Source organism: Patiria miniata, unplaced genomic scaffold, assembly GCF_015706575.1.
Source record: "Patiria miniata isolate m_02_andy unplaced genomic scaffold, ASM1570657v1 HiC_scaffold_6, whole genome shotgun sequence".
NCBI lineage: Eukaryota > Metazoa > Echinodermata > Asteroidea > Valvatida > Asterinidae > Patiria > Patiria miniata.
The window spans coordinates 13430738-13450684 of NW_024037073.1; the positions used below are offsets into that span (position 1 = coordinate 13430738).

General features: G+C 42.7%; 2 protein-coding genes across 2 annotated transcripts; one reads left to right on the forward strand and one right to left on the reverse strand.

The window, feature by feature from the left end:
- Positions 1-1379: 1379 nt before the first annotated feature.
- Positions 1380-6954, reverse strand: LOC119743278. Its single transcript, XM_038219680.1, has 3 exons — positions 5717-6954; positions 1526-4552; positions 1380-1437 (listed from the first exon to the last, which is right to left on the reverse strand). Exons 1-3 carry the CDS (start codon positions 6952-6954, stop codon positions 1380-1382), a joined length of 4323 nt encoding a protein of 1440 aa, XP_038075608.1.
- Positions 6955-8835: 1881 nt separating this feature from the next.
- On the forward strand, positions 8836-18600 carry LOC119742527 (ubiquinone biosynthesis O-methyltransferase-like). The gene is made up of 5 exons (XM_038218489.1): positions 8836-9084; positions 12584-12764; positions 14219-14529; positions 16958-17093; positions 17912-18600. Exons 2-5 carry the CDS (start codon positions 12590-12592, stop codon positions 18088-18090), a joined length of 801 nt encoding a protein of 266 aa, XP_038074417.1. The 5' UTR covers positions 8836-9084; positions 12584-12589; the 3' UTR covers positions 18091-18600.
- The last annotated feature ends 1347 nt before the right edge of the window (positions 18601-19947 follow it).

Sequence of the window (19947 nt, forward strand, 5' to 3'; positions counted from 1 at the left end):
TATTTTAAAATTGCATTGGATATGCATTGGGTAATTTCTGAGTATTAATTGATGGTACCTTCTATGGTTGTTTAACCAAACTTGTATAATGTTCCTCTTTTAAAAAATACATTCTCTTTCCGGGCTTAATCCAGGCCAACATCCCAACCAAAGGTACATCGCAACTTGCAGATTGCACTATACATGTATAGTCGGACGGGGGATGTATAACGTTCGAGAGTTCAACCAAAACTCACACCACTCAAATATTGAGTCAATTATTGGACTGTAATATAGTGTACTATAATATTAATTATAGTTTAGTACTTAAAATAGCTGCCAATTCTGCCAATTTAGAACAGATGATCAACTGACTCGCAGTTGAAATACCTTTGATGTTGACCTCTGAAAAAAACGTGAGGTTGAAAGTTATCCCGGTGAGATTTTCCCGTGGTTCTAAATAAAGAACAAAATAAGGAAGGAAATAAATGGAAATCCCTAGCGCATCCATACATGTGCGTCCTGTGTCCTAATTACATATAATAATGAATAAAGGGGGTCATGTGATCTACATGTACATGAACATGGGCCTACATGTCTTTAGAGTTACAATAATCACATGGATAATATTAAACAAATGGGTATTGGGTGTAAATAGCTTCAACACTTAATCGCTATGGAACTAATTATAGCCTTAATTAAGACTAATAGCACTTTAACATTACTAAGTGGGTAAGACAGACCCTATAACACTGTAAACATGTACATGTATTTATCACTATACACATGTACTTACAATGATTATCAAAACAGTTACAAATCACCCCAGAAAGGTCCCCATAAAGGCATCAAAAATGTACTTACTATTCAAAATCACGCACAGGAATTATCTTGGATGATTATGGGATAACTAGGAATGGGATTTTAGGCAACCTGGTTTGTTATAAATGGGAAAACAGGTCAAGTTTGGATCAAACGCTGGAACAGAAGTTACGGACATAAATGTGATTGTAAAATAAGGATTTTATTGAGGGCGCCCTACATGCTATCCAGCAGTAAGCCAAATGAATATGTAAACCACAAGAGGGCGCTAGTCAGCACAACAATACAACTACTACTTTCTGACACAGCCGCCCCTAAATTTGGGAAACAAATTTATAAATACAAAAGAAAGCATGTTGTGAAACCATCCAACTGTTCATCAACCTATGAGGTCGGAGCGTCCTTGAGTTCATCGTTGTTGCTCATCTCAGGGAGTTGAATCAGCCGAGCTACAGGACGTGTGTAGACCTTGTTTCTGACTCTCACGTCGGCACTCCGGACACGACCATCCGGTCCAGGGAAGGTTTCAATAACTCTGCTGATAGGCCACTGCGCCCGAGTGAGATTCGGGTCAATGATCATGACGACGTCGTTCTTGCACAAACCCACCACATCTCTTTGCCACTTCTGACGACTCTGAAGTGAAGGTAGGTAGAACTTGGAGAATCTGGTCCAGAAGTGGTCTGCAAGAACTTGGCTATGCTTCCACTGACGTCTTCCCAACAGGTCTTTGGCTGGATAGACAACTTGAGGTAAAGCTGGGTCGTAGCGCCCCATCAGAAGGACATTCGGTGTGACAGGGTCAATGTCGGCAATGTCTGAGGATGTGTAGCCAAGAGGCTTCGAGTTGAGAATTCCTTCGACCTCGATGAGTACGGTGCGAAGGACTTGCTCTGGTACCGTCTGATCATTGAGGACAACTCGCAGGCCATACTTGGCTGACTTGATCTCTCTCTCCCACAATCCTCCGAAATGTGGGGCATTTGGAGGGTTGAAACGAAATCTTACTTGGTGTTTGGCAAGCTCTTGCTGTAGGGCTGGATCCATCGCTGAGAAGGCTTCCTTCAGCTCAGAAGCACCCCCTTTGAAGTTGGTTCCGCAGTCCGACAGCAGCTCATACGGCTTCCCCCTTCGGGAGGCGAATCTTCGGAAAGCCATCAGAAAGGCATCGGTGTCAAGACTCTCAAGTAGGTCTAAATGCACTGCTCTCGTTGTCATGCATTTGAAAATGATGCCCCAACGCTTCTCTGTTCGCCTGCCTATCTTGACAGTCATCGGCCCAAAGCAGTCAACGCCTGTGGAGTAGAATGGTGGCTGCTGGATTCGGAGGCGGGCAGAAGGAAGATCCCCCATCTTAGGGACACTTGGAGTGGCTCTCCACCTCTGGCAGTCAAAACATTGACGCTGATGTTTGCGGACAGCCTGTCGACCACGAAGAATCCAGAATCTTCTTCTGATTTCGGCATGGACACGTTCTGGACCATAGTGCATGAGTCTCTGGTCAAAGTCCTGGATAAGGAGCTTAGTTACAGGATGTGCAGGGTCGAGCACAATTGGATGCTTGGTGAATAGCGGGATTCCTTCAGCATGACGCAGCCGGCCCCCAACTCTGATGACTTGGTCATCTCCATCCCACTCTGGCGAGAGCTGCAGCAGTCTTCTTCCTCGAGGGAGCTCCTTACCATCCTTGAGGGCACCCCACTCTTCGGGAAAACTGGATTTCTGGGCTCGTTGGAATAGGTGAAGCTCAATTTCTGCTCGCTGATCAGCTGTTAGTTCAACAGGACCATCATCCTTCGCCGCCCCGTCACAGAGCTGCTTAGATGCCTCGATGAGCTCATCCATAGATTTGTAGTTCTCCAGGTCTGGGATGTCAGCCAGTTCCACGGTCACTATACCGCAGAAGGAGGATTTCTTCAGCTCCGAGGAATCCTCAGCTAGGGCACGTGCATATGGGAAGGCTGGCCAAAGATCAGGGCTTGCGGATAGGAATGGTGGCCCGTCTCGCCATCTGCAGGGTTGACTGAGTGACAGCAGACTTTTCCCTCTCGTCAGATCATCAGCTGCATTATTTTTCGTGTCAACGTAGCGCCATTGGTCCACGTTAGTCAGGGTCTGGATCTGGGCCACTCGGGTCCCCACAAAGACTTTATACCTACAGGACTCCGACTTCAGCCATGTCAGGACTGTCGTAGAATCACTCCAGAGAACAATATCTTCTAGGGGTAGAGTCAACTCTTGCTGAAGGAGACTGGACAATTGAGCCCCTGCCAAAGCGGCCGAGAGCTCGAGGCGGGGCATGGACAGCTGTTTCTTTGGCGCAACTCGGGACCTGGCCATTACAAAGCTGGTGTGTATGGTATGCTTCTCATCTTCCGTCCGGAGGTAGGCAACTGCACCGTAGATCCTCTCAGACGCGTCACAGAAGATGTGAAGCTGGCGACTGGCTGTTTCTGGGTTGACATCAGGGGGCGTGTAACATCTAGTTAGTTTGATGACAGACAGGTTTGGTAGCTCATGTTCCCAGGCTCGCCATCGGTCCATAATCTCTCCGGGCTCCAGGGCATCGTCCCAGTCACGTTTGGTCTTCCATAAGTCCTGTACGATAACTCTGGCTCTGGCAGTGAATGGTGTGAGGTACCCATTTGGATCATACTGGCTGGCTAAGGTTTTGTACATGTTTCTCATGTTCAGGCAATCATAGTTGACTACCCGGTGCCGGTATTGCAGATCACCTGTGCTACAGTCCCACTGGAGTCCGAGCATGGGTTCGGCCAAGTCTGTCTCTCCAAACGTAAGCCAGAGATCACAGCCATCTGAACGTGCTTCAGGAGGGAGATCGGCTACAACGTTGGGTACATTACTGGCCCATTGACGAATCTCAAAACCACCCTTGGCAAGCAAGTCACGCATGTTGTGGACGAGAGCCTTGGCTTCGTCTTCCTGTGGTACACTGACTAGGCAGTTATCGACGTAGAAGGATCTATCCACTGCATCAGCAACTTCAGCAGACTTCTCTCGATGATCAAAGGCATGCTTACGTAGCGCATAAGTGGCGCAACAGGGGCTGCATGTTGCTCCGAAGGGTAGTACCTGCCACTCATAGATCTTGGGTTCGGTGTCGGTCTTCATGTTTCTCCACAGGAAGCGGAAGAGACATCTTTCGGTGGGCTGCAGCCTTACTTGGTGGAACATTGCCTTAATGTCCCCTGACACTGCTACAGCATGTTGGCGGAAACGCAACAGTACCCCAAGGAGCGATGCACCGAGGGATGGACCAGGAAGTAGGTGCTCATTGAGTATCTGGTTCTGATACTGGAAGGAACAATTAAACACAAGGCGAAATTTCCCGTTGTGTTCGACTGTGTGATGCGGAATGTACCAGGATTCTTCAGACTTTGCAGCATCTTCCACTGCCAGGATTCTGACGTAACCAGCATCTACTAGCTTCTGGATCAGCTCGTTGTGTTTCTCTGCCAGCGATGGTCGGGTTGCAAGGCGCCTTTCTGTTCTTCTCAGGGTTGGAAGTACAGCCTCCTTTGGAGCATGGAACTTGGCGTTGTCAGTTCGCAAGAGGGGAGTTACATAACGCTGAATTCCTCCCTCAACCACACGGGCTGTCTTGTCTTCTAGAAGTTGCACCGCACGTTGATCTTGCTTGGAGCGAACGACGTGCTTTTCGTTCACATAAGGCACAACATCAATGCACTGATCGCGGAGACCATGGGGCAGTGTTATGTGCACCACGATACTTGAAGGAAAGTCCGCTAAATGATGAGTTTAGGACGCTGAGGCAATAATTCAAAATCAGAAACAACATAATTGGAAGCGGAAGCAAAAAGTTTCCCTTCTCAGATTGGAATATCAAATTATTTTAATTGATGTCTGATTTTATATAAACAAGGCAGAATTAAATGAATGACAATCAGTTCCCACAATGGCAAGTAGTGTTATATGAAATAAACCAGTGTTACAGGAGCTAGGGTATAGAATTTGCGTGGTCTACAATTGTCAATTAACTTAAATTCCAGTACAAAATGCCGTTACGTTCAACTGTTGCTTAATTTCCTTAATTTCCCTAAATATCCCTTATAAATTTCCCCAACTTCAAATTCCCCGAACGCCAAGCTGGGTTGTGTTATGGCATCAGACTCGCCAACCTATCACACACAATATTTTATGGAGCAGGAAACCAAAGCTAGGATTAGACATACAACAGTCACTGTAAATTGCAGACATGAAACAGTCACAGTGTGCGACCAGGTGATTCACTCACGAAAGTTTTCAACAGATCGAGAGGACAAATGAACCTTAAATTACTCTTTTTCCAATCAAAATATGAACCTAAGATTTGTCCAGTAGTATCAGGGATAGTGATGTGAGACTATGAGACACAAATCATGCAATAGATCTAAAAATGTTATCATCAAAAGCTGAGTTTAGGGGCACAAACTATTCTTCAATGTACTCACACATTGGCAGCTGATCCGAAAAGGACGGTATTGCTCATCACTTTCCAAGATGGCAAAACACACGTAGATTAATGCGCCTCACAACCCCTCTCCTGACACTATTAGCTCAACAAAAGTGTCTTTAACAGTTACAGGATACAATCTCCCACATTAATAGAATTTTACAAATAAGTGAATTCAGGATTGATGCGTCCAAACTGTTTTAAATAATTACTTTTCCTCAAAGGAACTATTTGCACTACATGTGGATGAATAGCGGTGACATGTCGCTACACGCTATAAATAGAACTGATGAAATCACGGTCTCACACGAAGACTACGGAGGCTCTCAAAAGACACGGACCCCTACATCAACTTGCCAAAGTTTCTCAACGTGCCTCATCAGCTCGGCTGTCTCTGATTGGGCTGAAACTTTGAAGCACCGTTGCTCACCAGCTTTCTACCTCAAAATGCTGGCTGGTCCATGGAGAGTCCAATCCAGTCTTGTGAGAGCGGCTACCGGTGTCCCACTAGGGCCAAACCTGATAGGTCGTCTTGGGGCGATGAGGTCAACGTGATCTGACCCAATTAGGATGACTGGTCGAGCTCTATCAACCAAAGGCAGTGGCAAGTCACGAAGATGTGGGTAGCACTCTTGCAGTATCTTGACTGGATACGTGTATTCGGACAGGCATAGGTTACCAGCAGCAAAGACACCATCCAGGGAGAACTTCACATCTGGCTTGTCATGGGGTGACACAGACAGAGACACGGATTGACCTTGACAGATGACAAGGTCTTCTCTGACTGTTCGTAGATGCATAGTCTCTGGTGTTCCGCTGAGCTTAAGCTGTTGTGCTGCATCTTGAAGTAACATGGTTCGCTCAGATCCATCATCAAGTACTGCATAAGAGTCAATGTTGCTGTCTGGACCGTGGAGGGTAACTCTTACCACTTTCAGCATGGTATTGCATGGTCGGCTAGGTTTGTCCACATAAACGGACTGGCTTGTAGGTTTCACCATGAAAACACTTGTAGCCTTCTGGGCAGCCTCATGCAGAACTGTAAGGTGCACTTCCTTACACTGGTGGCATGGTTTCTTCAAGGTGCATGCATCGGGTTCATGCTTGCGGCAACACTTCCAACAGCGTTTATTCTCTTGGATCCACTTCACTTGCTCCTCGGTAGAAAGTGCCTTGAAGGTCTGACAGCCATTCAAGAAGTGATCTTTCCCATCACAGAACGGACAGAACGGCTTTGGCTTCGGCTTGGTGTATTTGGGGCTCACAGATTTCTCCTGCTTGCCTCCTGTCAGGAATGCAGATGTCGGAGTTGGCTTCTGCTTCACCGGTCGATGATCTCGGTTTACTCTGGAACTACTCTGATCTTGGATGTGACCGGTAACGGCTTGTTTGGCGAGCATCTGCGACTGTGACTTCAACCTCAGCCACGCGGCAAACTGGGGAAGAGTGTACGTTTCACCTGAGTTCGGCTTGAGTATACCCTTCTTGATGCAGTGCTCTATGAAACTGGTGCGGAGACTCGGGGAGAGTTTGCTCAGCAGCTTGTCTACATGTGAGCCACATCGAAGCTCCACTTCGGCTTGGCCGTCTAAGGATTCAAGCATGCCCACCAAGGAGGATACATCGAGACAGAAGTCTTCAAAGGACTCGGTATCGTTGTGCTTGATTGGCGGTGTCATCATAATTGCAGCTATTTCAGTCTGCACCAGTTGACGGGGTTGGCCATATTTGTCGCTCAGTGCTGCCAATGCCTTGGTGTATGGCTGGCTGCTATGGAGGTAGGATTTTGCAAGCTTCAGGGCCTTGCCGTCCAAACTGCCGATTAGCACTTGGTACTTGTATTGCTCGCTGAGATGCGGGTGAACATTAACCAGGTTCTGGAGAGCAATCTTCAGCAGCGCAAAGTCTTTCTCCCGGCAGGGTTGGTTTCGGTACACCGAGGGATGATGCCATGAGGAGATCCATGAGGTTGGTGTTCACTGATGCAATTTCTGGAACAGTTCCCAAAGTGGGAGGAGATATTGGCGTGATGACTGATGACGGTGGTGCACCAGGGTTGCAGACAGGAGTATGATTCGACTGTTGGAGCGTGTTACTGGTTGGGAACACTGGTTTCAGGGAGTCGCATCCTGTTTCCTGCAGGGTGCTCACTGGAGTAACTGGTTGCTGTCCAGTAATAGAGCAGGTGGGTGCACTGGGAGGTGAACCATTCACAGGGACTTGTGAAGTGGTCAGTACAGTCTGGTCAGTCTCGGCTACATCTGGGGTGTTCAAAGATGTATTGCTCAGCGACAGGGTTGGATCAGCAGTTGGCTGGGAGCATGGAATCTCACTGATGTCATGGATAGCTGGATCTGCATCCTCTTGCAGAAATGATTTAACAGCCTCGGCATCTCGTAGTTCCAGTTCGGCTTGACGCAGTCTTCTTCGTCTAGAAAGACGCGTCGTAATTGTCTCTCGCTCTCTTAGCGCTTGACGTTCAACTTCCTCAAGCTGCATACGTGCTGCTCTGGCTCGGTCATCCTGCTCTTTAAGTTGTGTGTCGTATAACTCATCTTCGGCTATCTGCCGTTGGAGTTCCTGAAGCTGGGATTGCTTCCTCATGGCGGTGAGCTTCGCAGCTTGTGAGTCGCTCAGTTGGGAGATGTGGGAACAGCTTGACCGGCTTGAGTGATGTGAAGTTGTGGAGGAAGTGCGATGGCTACCAGTAGGGGAACCAAGTGCAAAATCTTCGAAGCGCTTGGGTGGACGAACAGTCCGGGATGGACGGGTGGATGTTGGCAGTCGATCCATAGGTCGCTGGTTCGAATCCGGCTCGAAGGACCATGAAAAAACGTGAGGTTGAAAGTTATCCCGGTGAGATTTTCCCGTGGTTATAAATAAAGAACAAAATAAGGAAGGAAATAAATGGAAATCTCTAGTGCATCCATACATGTGCGTCCTGTGTCCTAATTACATGTAATAATGAATAAAGGGGGTCATGTGATCTACATGTACATGAACATGGGCCTACATGTCTTTAGAGTTACAATAATCACATGGATAATATTAAACAAATGGGTATTGGGTGTAAATAGCTTCAACACTTAATCGCTATGGAACTAATTATAGCCTTAATTAAGACTAATAGCACTTTAACATTACTAAGTGGGTAAGACAGACCCTATAACACTGTAAACATGTACATGTATTTATCACTATACACATGTACTTACAATGATTATCAAAACAGTTACAAATCACCCCAGAAAGGTCCCCATAAAGGCATCAAAAATGTACTTGCTATTCAAAATCACGCACAGGAATTATCTTGGATGATTATGGGATAACTAGGAATGGGATTTTAGGCAACCTGGTTTGTTATAAATGGGAAAACAGGTCAAGTTTGGATCAAACGCTGGAACAGAAGTTACGGACATAAATGTGATTGTAAAATAAGGATTTTATTGAGGGCGCCTTACATGCTATCCAGCAGTAAGCCAAATGAATATGTAAACCACAAGAGGGCGCTAGTCAGCACAACAGTACAGCTACTACTTTCTGACAACCTCTGAGGTGCATTAATGATGGCCCTATTGTCAATGAAGTCCGCTGGACCAGTGGATGTGCATGCATTTTGAAAAGGCCACGAACTTTAAAATGACCTTGCTACGCCACTCATACACGTAAACTCAGTTCTATTGTTAATAGGCCTTCTTTATACTAAATTATAGTCGTGAATATGGAATGTTTGGTGCAGTGACTATGCGAGTTTTGTGTCGCAGTCACTGGGTTGACGTGCAACACGTACCTTGGACAGCTAACTGATTATAAGTAATACTTTTGTATAAAACGACAGTTGTCTTGAACGTAACTATAAGCAAAGCCTGAAAAATACTGAATGTCTGAAATATGGCTCGGATGTAGAGATGGATCATAGTCTGCAAGAAGTTATTAACAGTACGTAACATTGGCAATTGACAAGAATGAAATCAATGTGAAAAACCTTGCTCAGATTGAAGGAATGCATTGTGTCTAGTACCAAATACCATGTGAAGTTACTCCATGAAAGGCAAATAGGGTCATTTGCATTTATCCCAAAATAACGTACGTACCGAGTTATTATCAAAAAGCTTACGTGGATTAAAAATTGTACTGTTACTACACACCCCATGAAATTATTCCGTCTGGCTGTCATTTAGAAGAAATCAAGAACTAATGTGATTTCAACGATCAGTCAATATTGACTGATTGAGTTTTATGAACGAAATCGTGTTTCGTGATCAAAAGGTTGTTCGTAGTTTTTCACTGTTTTCTCGAAAAGTGAAAAATTCACTGAGCTGAAATTTCTCTTTGGATTTTGAGATTGCACATCCACTGGTGCTGAGCCACACTAATCGGCTGGATAAGAATCGTGTCCCGGGTGGTGATTTAGGGATTACCCGATATGAACATAAACTTTCATCAAATGTATCTTTACTGCCGTAAGCCCATGTATAAACGGACAGAAAAAAAAGGAAACCCGTAAACCGATTTTGAAGGTTATCACGTACCACTTTTTGTATACCTTCGGTGTCCTTCATTTAGGTAATCTGGGACAACAATGGGCGAAACGGCGAAGTAATGAAATGAACCAGTTCACAGTATGTACTTTTCAAGTGTTACGTCCATGAATGATAATACAGCATGGAAGACAGCACAGTAAAGGGCAAAGGTGTATGAAAGAACCATTATGTGTAAAGCATGATCTCACTGACGACGAATAATGAAAACGTACTGACGTTTCTGAAACTAGCTTGTTGAGGAAAAGCATGTCATCTTTTGAGCGTGTAAGGCAGGGGATATCATTCATGTGCATCTCTTGTCAGTTTTAACAGAGTATTTTTGTGTCTCTATAATATAGGTTTTCTCGGTCAATTTCGGCAAATGAGCAGCCAATTTAACCACTACGCTATTCTATTTCGCGCGAAATCAAATGCTACTGAAAAGGGTCATTCGATTTCGTTTTATGACCAGTCAAATGTACTGTTGCGTCATTCGATTTAACAAAATAATCATGCAATTTAACAATTCAACAAAGCAGCATTCAAATTCGCAGGAGCTTTTTGAGGCGTGTGTTTAGTCATTCAAATTCATTTTTGGGCAGTCATTTCTGGAATTTGTGCAATCTAAAAAACGCTTTGTTAAATTTTTGTTTCCTTAAGAATGTTGAAGGCATAAATACGGTTCACTTTTTGGCACTTGAGTCACTTTGCCGATGTACTTCGAAGACGAGCTTTCGCTACAGTTTTACACGCATATTTCTAGAAATGGCAGCTCGTGGTCGCTACGCTAGAGTGGCCCAGGTAGATCGAGAAAGGTTGATTGAGGCCTTCGAGGGAAACGAGCAAGACTACCTTGAGCTTGCGATCAATTTGAACATCAACAAGTCCACAGCCAGATCAATTGTTGCAACATATTTGAGGACTGGAAGGCGAGAGACGCTGGCAAGAGAAGGGAGCAACCCACAGCAAGATGGATGATGACATGCGAAACCATCTGCAAGGCATCTTTGACGCTAATCCCGTCTTGACACTTCAACAAATGAAGGCTAGTTTGAGTGAGCATCTGCCAGAGAAGCCCCAGGTTTCTACTACCACCATAGCCAGGGCCTTGGATGGGATGATGATTACACTGAAACTAGTGGAGGACGTCCCTGATGCAAGAAATTCCCCTGAAGTTCTTGATCAACGCGTCCAGTATGGTGAGTGGTTCCTGCAGCATGGTGTTCTGGCGCATCTAGTCTTCATTGACGAGAAAGGTTATAACGTCTGGACTCGACGCTCCCAGGGTAGAGCTCCACGAGGGATCGCTGCAAGACGAGTCGTCGACAGACAACGAGGGAGAAATTGCAATGTCACCTTCGCTGTTTCTAGTGAAGTAGGCTTGGTGCACCACCGAATCGCATTCGAAACTGTGACGCGAGAGAGATTCGAGGAGTTTCTTGCGGACACAATTCAAGAGTGTGATGCAGTTTTCCCAGACGACGAACCCATATACCTCATATACGACAATGCGAGGCCTCACGTGCGAGCCCAACTCCCTGAAGGTGCCAACCAAATGATCCAGCTGAAGCGCCTCCCTCCCTACTCCCCATTCCTGAACAGCACGGAGATGGCACACTCTGCATTCAAGGCTGGGTTACCTGAGACAGGCTGCCCAGCAAGCAGGAATGAACATGCAGCAGTGGAGGTGCGATCTCCTTCAACAAGCAGCCATCCAGAGCGTTGATGTCATCACCCAAGTGAAGTGCATGCAGTGGTACAACCATACCCAAACATATATGCCAAGATGTCTGGCACGCCAACAGATTGATGTTTGAGGAAGAAACAACATAAACAATAAAAAAACCAGGAAAAACATAAAGAAACACCCCATTCAAACACAATACAAAATTAGGTCTTGGTCAGTTAACCAATAAAGATCTCCCCCCCCCAAAAAAAAAAAGAATGAAGAAGAAAACAAAGAAGAAGAAAAAACCTCATTGGCCCCATGTAAAGTCTACTGGAAGCATAAATAAAGAAAACAAGGTTTGCCTGAATTAAAGTGAAGATACGAAACAGTTGCCTAGTACAGTTTATCTGTTTATTCGTATTTCTTTAGTCGTACTTATTTGAATTCTCTTTAAGCGAAATTGATTGCCTCTTTACGAAATTGAAAAAAAATAAATCAGTAAAATCTCCAGTCGAACCAGCTTTGCTAAATTGAATGATGATTGTGTGTAACGAAAAAGAATGACGATATGCTAAATTGAACACAGTGCTAAAGGAATTTGAATGCCTCAAAACGAAATTGAATGGCCGAATTCTGAATTTGAAACGCAGTAACAACTGGAGAGGGAAAATAGCTTCAATTCGAACGCACGAAAATTAAATTGGCTGCTCATTTGCCGAAATTGACCGAGAAAACCTATACAAAAAAGGGTCATTTTGACCCGGAAAATGTCATTAATTTTGGCCAGGGATTTATTTCTTATTTGAACTGGGCAGCCAGTTTAATGGTCTGCCATGATGGGAAAGAGAAGACACTGCATGTGAAGAAATTACGGTTTTAGGGAAAACTGTCAATTTTTAACATGACACTTATACAGGTCAAAATGACCCGGAAAAATTTCATTTTGACCCGGAAACATGTATAAGTGTCATTTTTTGACCCGGAAAAAGACTGAGCCAAGTAGAACCAAGTCAAGCTGGCCCTGATGTTTTAAGAGTGCAATCTCCTCTCCCCATTTGTGACAATTTCTCTGAACTCATTGATCATTTTTGAGAAATTATTCTTGACCCATTATAGACAAACATGAATTTCTCAGCAAGCACCGATTACCATGGTGACGGAAGATACATGCAGCATGTCAACACAATGCAACATATTCACAAGATTACATTTCGACCCGAGGATGCCGTTCTAGACGTGGGATGCGGTACGGGCGAAGAGACCAAATCCATAGCAGGGAAAGTCAAAAGCGTAACAGGTAAAAATTACAATTATAGATCTAATACATAAAATCACGAGATAAAAATGTACATCTCCATCACGCAAAGATGTATAAAAATGCTATTGATTCCGGTAGTCGCAGCTGCTGCATCAGATTCGAACTGGCTACCCGAACCCGGCAAGCTTGATGGTAGATTTGTTAAGACAACTACTCTAGAAAGAGGAGGTGGTTGGTTGACTCCAATTTGGCAAACCAGCTTTAGATGAATCATATAACAACACCTATCAATAAAAAATGATGTTGTGAAGGGCAAGATTCATTGTCAAAATTCACGTTATTGTAAGCTAATTGTATTAGGCAAAAAAATATAATAGTTCTGCTTCCGGTTTCCCTACATACCCTATTCTGACATCCCCTTCCCTGATTTTTTTTATTGGAAAAATGCGAAAAAAAACACCCAAAACCATCACTTTATACCTTTTAACCTTGACTATACACGCAGAGATCGTACACAACAAAAAAGTGGTAAAACAAAAAAATCCCTACCTACCTACCCTATTTTCGAATGTCATGTAATTGGAAGCAGAAATATATATTTTTTGGCCTTATTAATCCCATAGTACATTTCTTAGGCTAAATGCAACGACGGAGTCCGCAAATTACCCTTTTACAATTACATTTTGCCCTTTATGTCACCAAATCTTCCTGCTAATGTTGCACATTTTTTTTCTGCCCTTGCTACGAAATGTTTCGACCAGAGACATCAATCTATGGTTTGTGGGCCGTATCCTATTGCATTGAGCCGTTTACGTTCAAATAGGCTGTGCACAGTGACCGAGGAATCACTGATCAATTTGAACTTCCATTTGCCAAAGATATGCGTGTCAAAACGAAGGACTAGATGCTGTCTTAGCATTGGATAGCTTGTACAAACCAAATTGTTGGCTATTTTGTAAAGTATTCGATTAACAAAATGTGGAAGCATTGCACTCCCATGTGAAGAACATAATAAGCGTGTAATGAGTGACATAAAGACCAAAAGTTACATTTTTTCATTTCTTCATTTATTTCCACTTCATTCACAGGCAGAGAACAAAAAAATCAGCATTAACAAACACAGAAATACAAATACTATACACATAAGGACAGTGAAGTGGAGGAAATCTTTTGATTATGTGCAGGTCAAATTAAATTGGATAAATTAGACGAAATATAACAAATAAAACAATAACAGTTACAGGGACAAAAATACATAAATAAGTAGGTTGTTTCATCAGCGATTGATGTTGCTGTCGTGTAAATGCCGACTTCCAGCGAATCATTTCTGCACTGCATGTGCATCACTTGAAATATGAGTAACATTTGCCTTACCATATGGGTACAAAGATTGAGAAAGACTGTTGGATGTTTTACCGGATGGCAAATATTTACAAGCATGACGTCGACGTCACTGGTGACGCGCATCTTTTTTCCACCGTCGATCATCGCAGGTATCGACAACTCGGAGGAGATGCTAGCCCTGGCACGCACCAGGAACCCAGCACCCAACTTGACCTACCTTTACGGCGACGCTCGGGACTGCGGTGTTAACCCGGACTTGGTGGGACGGTTCGACAAGGCCGTCAGTTTCTTCGTTCTTCACTGGTTACCTGGCCCAGCTATCGCCAGGGCGCTCAGAGGTATCTTGGCCTGTCTCAAGCGGGGAGGGGAGGCGTTGTTCATCCTCGCTAATCGCACTCCCGTAACCGCTGACGCGGACCAGTTTCTCAAAAGTCATCCTGAGTGGGGCAAGTACGTAAAGGTAAACAAACAGGTTTTGCAGGACTTTTTAGGAAAGGGGAAGGTATAGAGCCTAGCCACTATTACTACAGGGTGAGTAAAAAAAAACCGAAACCCAAATGTCGGGACTATTGTTTTACTAAAGTTCTGCATGTAGTACTTTCAAAATCTAGGACTTAAAAGCCCAATTCATAAGCTTTCTTTTAATAGTACAAGAATCATTCAAATCACTCATGTACTTTTCAAGTTACAGAATTTCCATCCATCTACAAAAATTCACCTCGCTAAAAAAAAAGTGCTGGTCTTAGCAAATGTAACAGGTCTGGTTTCAGTACTTACTCTTCCCCGACTAGTTCCTTACTCCAGCATTATTTCATAATTTCTTAACTTCGTGTTTGTGTCATTTTACATGTGAGCAGCCATTGCGATCATGCTTTTTGCCTAGCGCCCTCTCGCGGCCAACTAAACTTTTTTTTTTACAGCGCGCGCCGCCTAGAATTTTGCTAAACTATGCAATGGGCGTAGCGAGCAGGCGAGTTTTGCATTCCACCGCGCTTTGTTTAAGAGAAATAGCTGACATTCCGGGCGTTTCGGTTAGTTTTCTTGTAAGGCCTGCTGCGAAATAACTTTGATTCCGTTCCAACTCTGCTTTGGGTTGACATCATCTGCCTGGTTCTGCTCCTGCTTTGCGACCAGCATTTATAACGAAAATTGCACACTCCACTTTTATTGCTGCAAATTTTGGTGCGGCTCCCTGTTGTAGCAGCAATATAATTTTATATTCGGCGTTGCCGGAACTGCAGTTTTCTGCACTATTTTCGCCCATATTTTCGTCGATTTTAACATCGGACACGGAGTAGGCATGAGCGTAGATCCTCCCAAGTGGTGAGTAAATCCCTTGTCTGATATTTAACATTTTTATGCCTAAAACATTTTTATGCCTGAATCTTTTTATGCCATCATGTATGCAACATTCTGGTCTTTTGTATGCTTGGTTTATTGCCAGAAATTAAGGCCGTCAAAACGGACACGGCCTGAAATTTGCCTTGCGATCAGGACTGATTAACTTTTGAAATCAATCTGTTGTCGTGATTTGCAAGTATTTTTGAGAATTAGTTTTTCCCTAATGATTCTCTATTTTCTCTATTTCTATGATTCCCTAATGATTCTCTAATTCTTGCATGAGATGGCAAAAAGGATTTTCTGTTGACTATATTTTATACTTTAAACATTTCGGGAAAACAATGTTATTAGGTACTTTATTTTTGTGAATTTCCATTTTTCCTTTTGAAAGAGAAACAAATTTGTAACTTTTGCAGCACGCACACTTTAACTTAAATTTTAGTGTTGCTATAATATTACGTTCTCATGTATCATTTGAAATAGATTTTCCCATTTTCCCAAACCTATCGGTTTTCTTTAAAGTGCTATGATCATTCGGGAATTCGTTATTAGGGCATGGTATTATATTCTTATTTCATTTTATAACATAACTTGGTGAATAATTCATTTCTATTTTCGGATTTAAAATTACACTACATGTATATAAAATATTCATATTCTTGCATAATTGCCATTTAAATAATTCTTCTGTTTGGGCAACAATCATTTTATGCCACAGTAATTCCCATAATTCATTAGTCATTTATTGTTTTTATGCATTTCAGATAATATCCTTGGAGCGACTTCATTAGCCCATTTCCCTATTTGACTGTCGTTTTTATAGACCCAACAAAGTGCTGTTTTTATACACCCTACAAAGTCGTTTTTATATACTCACCAAAGTTCATATTTATACTATAATTCTTTTTGTAAATACTGTACCTGATCATTTATATATATATTGTCTCTATTTGTACTATAAATAAAACATTTCATATTTTTGAGACAACAGAAAACTTCGCTCTACCCAAATCATTTTTTTAGTGGAACCCCTCGGTTGAAAGGAGAATGCCACATTTTAAACTAATAAATCCCACTCTCCCCGGTTACACAAAGAAGAGACATATTTCTAACAAAGCTATCATGAACAAACGATGCTTGTAAAATGCCCATCACATGTTATTAGTGAAAGGTTTGAATAAATGTAGGCTTATGAACATATTCTAGTGTGGCAGATATGTGATGGGATTGTTCATTTGATGATAAAAGCATGGAATTTGGCACACAGTCAGAGTATGTCATGAATATGATATTTGGCTATAGGGCCATCGAAGAATAGTCCTTTGAAAAAAATATATGTAGAATAACAAGCGGTGGCAGCCATTTTGAAAATTGCTTGTTATTCTACCTATCTTTGTTCAAAGGACAAATCTGCGCTGGCCCAATAGCCAAATATCTTTCTTAAGACATAGGCCTACTATGACTGTGTGCCAAATGCCATGTTTTTATCTTCAAAATGAACACCACTAACATTAACGCTTAGACTAGTATGTAACTTTTTCTTTCAGGATTACAAATCTTCATATAATCCCTGGAACCAAACCGAGACAGGCATGGAGAAACTGCTGACGGCGTGTGGTTGGACGAACGTGCAGTGCGAGCTGTATCCTGTGACAACCTCTTTAAATGAAAGGCGAACAAAACGTAGGTCGCTAGACTCGCGCCCTCTTTCGTTTTTGCTGGTACATCCTAGTGTCATCTCTGTGCTTATCTGAGTTACTGAATGAATGACTCCCCGACTGACTGACTGACCGACAGGCTGACTCTCCGGTTGACTGACTCGCCGACTGTCACTTGAGACTTGGTGGTGTAGAGAGCCGAGCAGTGCTATTATATAGTATTACCCCGTTACGGCAATGAATGAGCTAAATATGGCCCATTGTGTAGTTTATGCAAGAGACTTCCAGGGAATAGCCGTTCTGAATCAATTGAATACAATTCTGTGCTCTTTGACTTAGATTAGTCTGGGACCAGTCTACTTAGCTTGTTTTCTGTTTCTTAAAGTCAGTGACCTTAGCTGGCACCTTGACGGGCTTTCTTAGTTTATTTCTTTTCCCCAATACCTCGGCTTTAGAAGTGTTAAATGTCCAAACAAACCTGAATTACAGTAAACCTTGGCCTGATATAGGATTTGATCTTCGTGAATCAGAACATCAACATGCATTATATTTGGCTCAGTACATATATGAATCATAATTACTGTGCATTATGCGCTGTATGTAATACTGGTGACCAATCAAAGTAAATACATTTGGAAGACCTATGTATAGGTTTTTATGTGAGTATGGAAGAATGGAACATCTTTTGACAAAGTAAAAAAAACCCAATATTTCTTTAAATATTTTAGACCAAGGGACAGATTTCTCCTTCGTCCTTTTTACCTCTACAAACGATTAGTTTTTAGTTTTATTTCTAGGCTGAAATTGCTAATACGGGCAATGTTTGTTGTTATCTCTCGACAGTGCTCTTTAAAACTGCCGCATTGGGTCAAACTGCGCTGATACCAGAGCGGGAGCAAGAGGCGTACCTGGAGGACATGTGGCAGTGGGCGTTGTCTCGATACCAAGACCCCGCCCAAGCTGGTCACGTGGTCTTCCCCAAGGAGAACGCGGTCGTACGCGCCGTTAAGCCGCAGGTTTAATAGACCGATCTACTAATTGCATGGGTTTCTTGTTGAACTTCACGCCCACCAGATCGGAAGCTAGGCGTTTCAAAGATGATGGGGTATTAGTATCTCTCTTTTAAAAACAAAGCGATTGTCAAATCCTACATATAAGAATTAACTAATTATTGTTCTGAGTCTTCCTCCTTAATATCTAAAAAAAATGTATCGTTCTTTTCCTTCAGGTTGGCATCCTTACCCATATATGTTTACAGCAATAAGATATTCATAGTAGTATACCAAGCTTAGATTCCAAGCTTTAAAATGGTATGGCGGTACGTGTTTCCGCGGCGACGCTAGAGCCTCGCAACAAAATTGCTACGGGTATTATGGACGCGATGTAGAGTACAGTTAGTATCACGCTTTGCTCTTGTAATCCTATATAAATCAATATATCTGTGAACTACCTCTGGAAATTTGCCTCTTATGTAAATCAGTTTTCAAGTTGAAAATAAATGTTTAGTTGAAATGAATTGAATTCACTCAGTATTTTTGCTTTAAAAACCTTCCTTTACTTTTTTTTCTGCGTGTGCATGTGTGTGTGTATTTTTGTCTTCAACAGTGCGTGTTTTCGACTCCTGCCTTGCACGAAGTAAGGAAGACGTCAGGATAATTTAATCATCGCCGATTTGCAGTGTAAAACAAAACACGTGGAATAAAATCAATGACTATTGATTACAAGTATTGTATTACCGCGAGTATAGAATAAAATCTACATTATAAAAAAGCCTTAAATGTAAATAAAAATGGAGAATATAAATATGAACAAAATACGACTACAAGTTACAACCTATATGAATGAGATGAACAGTTCCCATCGGCATGAAATATTACATCCAAAAGTTTCCGGGTAAACATGACAACATTTCGTGTCTCATGTGACTTATCATGCAGCCAAGCGCTTTTTTAACCGGAAAAGTGCCTGGTCAGATCAAACTGCATGATGAAGTAGTCAGTGGGCTTGTGGTGGCCCATATGCAATTTCGGGTACACTCTTTGAAACTCTCAGGATCACTAGAGGATACCTCAAGAAGTTCCAAACCACTTGATGCCATTTTTTCTGACCCTTTTGTGGGCGTGGCCATGATTTAAAAAAGTGGGGGCATCGCGCGCAAACAATTTTTAAAAAAATGTTACTTTTCTTTTTCGCATTTGGACAGTTCACCCAAGTGCTACATCACAAGAAAAAAAAATCCACAATTTTGCCTCTTTTGGGGGTGGGGCAACATTTTAAAAAGTGGGGGTCACATGTCGCTAACAGAAAATCGACCTGCAAAATGCAATCTTGAGGTTTTTTGTTTTTGTTTTTGTTTTGTTTCAATCCATTATAATTTGCCAAGGAAAAAACGTTTACATGTCACCTCATAAATTCTTTGGCTCCCATTTGGGGGGCGTGTCACACTTTTTTCATAAAAAGGGGGCATACGTGTATTCCAAAAGGAAGCTTGTGCGAGCCCATATGGATTATTGCACATTCTTTCAAACTCTCACAAACACCTCTGGACACCTCAACAAGTGACAATCTGCTCCACCTCACTCCCCCCCCCCTCCCCATTGGCCATTAAAATGGCAGCCGTTTTTAACATATCTGGCATATTGTACACATACATGTACAAATGGCCAAATAATCAATTTTATGAGACATTTATGTTTTGATATACAGTGAAATCTCGATAAGTCAAACTTTGAGAGAATGGGCTCAAAATGTGAGCTAAGCTGAGTTTTGAGTCAAGCAGGGTTGTATATCACTGTTATACAACTGAAGGGAATAATTAGTCTTTGTTTGACTTAACAGGAGGTTTGATTTATCAACAGTTTGACAGTTTAAGATTTCAC